This window comes from Alligator sinensis, unplaced genomic scaffold, assembly GCF_000455745.1.
Source record: "Alligator sinensis unplaced genomic scaffold, ASM45574v1 scaffold1044_1, whole genome shotgun sequence".
NCBI lineage: Eukaryota > Metazoa > Chordata > Crocodylia > Alligatoridae > Alligator > Alligator sinensis.
The window spans coordinates 1,426,259-1,431,721 of record NW_005842283.1 but is presented as its reverse complement, the minus strand read 5'-3'; the positions used below and the strand labels follow the sequence as shown (position 1 = coordinate 1,431,721).

The 5,463-nt window shown below is 44.5% G+C and overlaps 1 protein-coding gene across 5 annotated transcripts in view; it reads left to right on the top strand.

Annotated features, from left to right (window-relative positions):
• Nucleotides 1-5,463, top strand: part of RBM26 (RNA binding motif protein 26) — a 90,358-nt gene that overhangs the window by 17,611 nt on the left and 67,284 nt on the right. For all 5 annotated transcript variants that reach the window (XR_003095090.1, XM_006028010.3, XM_025209326.1 and 2 more), the window contains exon 2: nt 4,233-4,351. Coding sequence is in view for 4 of the 5 variants with exons in the window: in XM_006028010.3 (XP_006028072.1) it covers nt 4,233-4,351 (119 nt within the window). In the remaining variant the exon portion in view is untranslated. The remainder of the gene's footprint in view (nt 1-4,232; nt 4,352-5,463) is intronic.

Below are 5,463 nucleotides of genomic sequence, written 5' to 3'. Positions count from 1 at the left end.
TTTGTTTTACCCACTCCTCAGTGTGCACGGGCCCCTGGGTGGGACTTTTGGGGGTCTCTGGGATGACCCCCCAGCCCAGAGTGTCAGCTCTCCCTGCAGTGCTGGGGCTGGGGCAGGGGGACTGCAGGTGAATTCCTGCGGTCCTTCGGGTTTTACCTGCTCCCCCGAGCGTGCCTGGGACCCTGCCGCAGCTATGTGGGGTCTCGTGGGGGTTTCCCTTCTCCCCAGTGCAAGGCTTCCCTTGCAGGCTCCGCAGAGCGGAGCTGGCATCGCTGCCTGTAATGCATTCGTGGGGTGCTGTCTCTCTTTGGGGCAGCGGCGGCAGGACCTGGCTCACTGATGAGCCTGGCCCCGTGGGGGTAAGCAGCTCCCCTTCCCTCACTGCCGGTTGGGGCCTGTGGGCTGTTCCTGCCCACCTCGGTTCGCTTCGCTGCTGCCCCGCCGCCGCCGCTGCCATGGCTCCATGCTCCATGGTGGCGGTGCTGCCGGCAGCTCCGCGCTTGGTGGCGGCGCTCTGCGGTGGTGGTGCCGCCACTTTGGGCCAGATAAAATGACTTGGCGGGCCTGGCCCACGGGCCGTATGTTGGACAAGCCTGGTGTAAATCAAGAGTCCCAAGCTATAATTGACAGGGAAAATCCTATTATTTAGATGGTTTCAATTTAAATCATGGGCAACTGGTGCCACCTTAATCAGGAGGGGGGGCACGTGCCCCCCTCAGCGAGGGGAGGGGGGGTGGAGTCTCCCATGGCTGATCTTGGTGACCGGGGAGGCTCCTGTGTGGCCAATCGCTGTGCTTCTGAGAACACCACGGTACTTTACTTCCTGGCCAGCGCTTGCGGGATGGGGGCGGGCACCGGCACTCCTGCCTGCCTCCTCTGCCTGTTGCCTAAGTGGTGAGCGCGGCTGGTTGGAGGGTGCACTGGTGCTCTCAGGCGGAATGCCCCTTGCGCGTTACCCTGATTTATATGAATGACCTTTTCCAGTGACGGGGTTATCTGGTTTGTAATGTCTCAAGAAACTGATCAACAACCAGTAAAAATGTAAGGTTTTAAGGAGTAACCAGACACCTAGGAGCCAACTTGAAATTATTATGACTATAGAAGATAAACTGGAAGGGATACCGCTTTATATCTTCTCAGATGGCCTAGCTATGCTGGCACTGTGAAGTTAGCATTAGTGTTTTGTATTTTACGTGTTGTGAATAAGCCTCAGCTTAGCATGACTTTTAGAACTTACTGTAGTCGTTTACTGGTACCTTGATTTGGTCTGTTTTCTAAAGCAGGAAATTCCAAGGGCACATGGAACATACTTAAGGGGATTACTTGGAGTGCTCATAAACTTTATGGGGAGGACTTCCACCAGTAATCCCAGGAAAAGTATGACAGCATTTGTGGTTAGGGCTCCAACGGGCTGGGCGTTGTGATGAACCCTTAACCATTGTTCAGATGTTGCCCATACCAGCTCTGAGTTGGTCTCTTGCCTCAGGGTTCCCTAACCTGACAACCGAGTTTTAGTCAATTAAGTTGAAATAGGCCTCCCATACTGGGACTGGGAAATGCCAAGATGCCTATTAAACTTTTCTTCTGCTTAGTTCTGGTTAGGTGAGGTGTATAGTGAGGCGGGGGGTGGGGGGGGGGGGGGGGGGTGCAAGTCCAGCAGCTGGGTGCCAGGGATCCCTCAGGAGCACAAAGCTGACAGGTAACAATGGAGTGCAGGGGACATTGCAGGGTGGGGAGAACCTGCTCCCCTCAGCCCCCTTATCTTCTGCTCCAGCTCTGGTCCTTCTCAACCTGGCTGGAAACTGCCTCTGCTTTTCCTTGAAACTGGGCCAGGGCTGCTGGTGCTGCTGACTGCCAGTAAGGAGTGTGGGAGACAGACTGTAGTGGGGAAGGAGGGTGTAATGGAGGTGATGGCTGAAGGGAATGGAGGGCCAGCAAGGGACAGGCACAGGCATGGAGGGGCAGGCACAGAGCAAGCAGGCACTGAGGGGATGGGGTGGGATGTCTTGCCACGGTAGTGGGGGGCGTGCCACAAGTTTAAGACAGCTTTCCACTAATTAGATCCTATGCATGGAAAATTATATTATTTATAACTTTCCATGTTTAGATTCTAATTATTGGGGTTGGGGGGGAATCATTAAATTCAAAGTTGCCTTGGATTCGGCTAAATACAGTTGTATTTTGATTTCTTAGTCTTTAGGGTATGATTAGGTTATTTTCCAGCTTTTCACTCTAATTGTGAAGAAGTTATCTTTACTTAAAAAAAAATGCTTGCATAATCACTTTTTCAGGGATCAGAGCTTTAATAAAAACAAATCTTTGAAGAGTTGCCATAAAATTGCAAGTGTTGGAAAAGTTAGGTCCTATACAGCAGACCTTGTGAAGCTTTTAGGTTGAAGCTCTGAATTTAGATAAATATATAAACATAACTGTGTCTAGATTTGCTTGACCTTTTAATTGTCTGATCATGTGTAGTTTCTAATGGTATTTTACAAGCCTGAAACATTACTTAGTGAAGTCACTCCATGTGTCAAATGTCAGCTAAAATATAAATATTTGTCTTCATTCTCTTCAACATAAATCTTCAACACCTAGTCTTACCTTTCCAGTTTATTTTAGCACTCATCTTTTCTAGATTCATAGATTGTTAGGAGCTGAAAGGGACCTTGCAGATCATCAGGTCCAGCCCCCCTGCTCTAGGCAGAAAGACAACTGGGGTTAGGGTGACCCCAGAAAAGTGACTGTCTAGTCTGCTCTTGAAAACCTCTAGGGTAGGTGACTGCACCACCTCTGGAGAGAGTTTATTCCAGTCTGGACAGCCTGACTTTGAAGGAATTTTTCCTGGTATTAGGCCTGAAGCGACCTTCCAGGAGTTTGTATCCATTGGTCCTGGTCTTCCCCAGGGGTGCCCTAGTGAACAGTTGTAGCATTAGGTAATAGTGGAATTTGAGTACTTTTCCTAGGGGCTTAAAAAAAACGGTTTTTAGCCAGCTCATTTACATAACATTATTAAATACATGGCAGAAAGACTAAGTGAAATGCTAAAGCGAATATACTCAAAGGTAAAGAGTTCTCAAATGTTTTATGGTGTAGATTATTTTAACAGCCTTCTTGGACACTTTTCTACCAATTTGTGATTATACTGGCACATGTCTTTTTCCTAATGACTTGGTATCCTGGTGGCAGCTTGAGCAATTCTATAACTGGAAAAGAAGGGAAAGCATTAAAGTGGTTAGTAGCTGGATATAGAGCTGTTCCAGTATGACTAGCCATCTGTCTGCAGATTGCATACCAAGAGCTTTGTGGGCTGCCATTTGGGAATCTCTGCTTTAGAGAACACCCCTCCTTTGGTAGGTGGGTGGGACTAAATGATAAAATACCAAGAAACTTGCTTTTTATCCTTGCGAGTTAATACACAGTGTTTTAGTTCTCCTTTCTTTTCAGAGGTAATCATTCTTTTCAGAATATTGTTCTTGCCTAAGCAGAGGTCTTGGCTGGGTTGTCAGTTTCGTCTGTGTAACATTCTTCAGCCTTGTAATGCTGAGCAGTGAGAGAGAAAGATGATATTAAGCATCAGGGTTGAAATCCTGGCATCACTGAAGTGATGGAAAAATCTTTGACTCCAAGTCAGTTGACCTTTGCTGCCATTTTAATTCATGTTGCTACCTAAATCACCCATTCTAGTAACATTTCGATGGTGATATTCATATGACCACTACTCCACAATAATGTTCAGATAAAGGGGCAGTCCACATTTTGTGGAGCAGAAAGAGAGAGATGGAGAAGGTAAAGGCAACATTCATATCTGCTTGCTTCAAAGTTGAAACTAATCTGGTGTAAATTATCATCCCCTAACTAATATGCTTTGAGATGAGATTTAGTAAGGCTGCTTATTCAGTAATCTGTCCTCGCCTCCTTGTGCTTCTGTACGGGCTTGGCAGAATTAATGTACTTTTTTTTTTCTCTGTTAAAAAATAAATAAATAAATTAAAGTAACTTGCATCATTTTATGAAGATAAGAGGAATTTCTGTTGCTCAAAGAAAATATGTTAAGGCAAATATTGATATTCACAAGAATCTTGGAGGGAGTTTTATCTGTACTGATCCCCACTGAAACTGATTATATATTTTCCATTAATTTTAATATGAATACTGTGAGGCCCTTGACATGTCTCTCTTGCCAGTTGCAGGCAGTTTCAGTTTTTGGTTGAATTTTACATTTTTATTTATAGATGTGATGCAGATCCATCAGCTCTTGCTAAATATGTTCTTGCTCTGGTAAAGAAGGATAAAAGTGAAAAAGAACTGAAGGCATTGTGTGTTGATCAGCTGGATGTATTTCTTCAAAAGGGTAAGATAATTTTTGTGACTATAAAACTTCATGGAGATGCTTTATTTTGTTATGTTCATAGATTCTAATTTAATTTAGGATTAATTATTCTTTTCACAAGGCTTTATTGCATGTAACTAGCTACTTAGGTTACATCTCTAACATCTAAAATAGGGATATTCTGTAATATTTACGTAAGCATTAACCTTGTGTTTAATATATTAATTCTTTTTAGCAGTTGTGTAATTAAGGACAGGAATATTGGTAATTGAAATACATGCATTTGGCACTCTGTATTTGAGGTGTGAAATGTATGTGATCTTAGACAACTTTCTTGGATCTCTAAAGTATAAACATAAAAAGTTTGGCTTCTGTTTAAAAGTATGACAGTGTTGTTATAAAGCAGCGATTCTTAACTAAGGGTGTCGCAGCACCCTGACGTACCTTGAGATCCTTTCAAGGATGTTGCAGGTTGCCGCACAACGTTAGCACTGTTAGGTGTGCAAATGTGATCCTCAAGAGAAACCCAGAGATTTTTAAATAGGAATTAAAAGGTGTTTATACCTATGATCTGGGAGTGGGGAGGGGGAGCTTTATTTAGAGTGGCTCTGAGAGCTGCTCTTATTAGAGCGCTCAGAGCATCTCATGTCCTTGTGTTGAAAAATGGCAGTGGGGGAGGCTTTAACTAAAGCTAGTCACATGAGCTTTAGTTAAAGCATCCCCTGTCACCATTTTTCAGTGCGTGGATGCTGATACACAAGACACTGGAGTCTGTTGGAGCACAGTAATTACCATGCTCCAGCAGACTCAATTAATCAAGTCTGGTCCATGCTGTAATTATAGCTCTTTGGAGCAGCCTTACTACATGTGTATAGGCTCCCAGTAGTGTCAAAAGCATTGAGCTGGTGTGTGCATTCTCAGTTCTTTGCAGCAGAAGAATTGCACATGCTCTGTTACTTTTTTCTGCAGTCACAAAACGAGTAAAAATTTAAGCATTTTCCAAGACTTGCCTCAAATTTATCAACGTTGAGAACCATTGTTATAAAGCACTTGGACAACCTAAATTAGGGCTGTCCAGCTTCTCAGCAGTTGGGTTGCCCATGCAGTGCCAGATAAGCTAGAAGTAGAACACT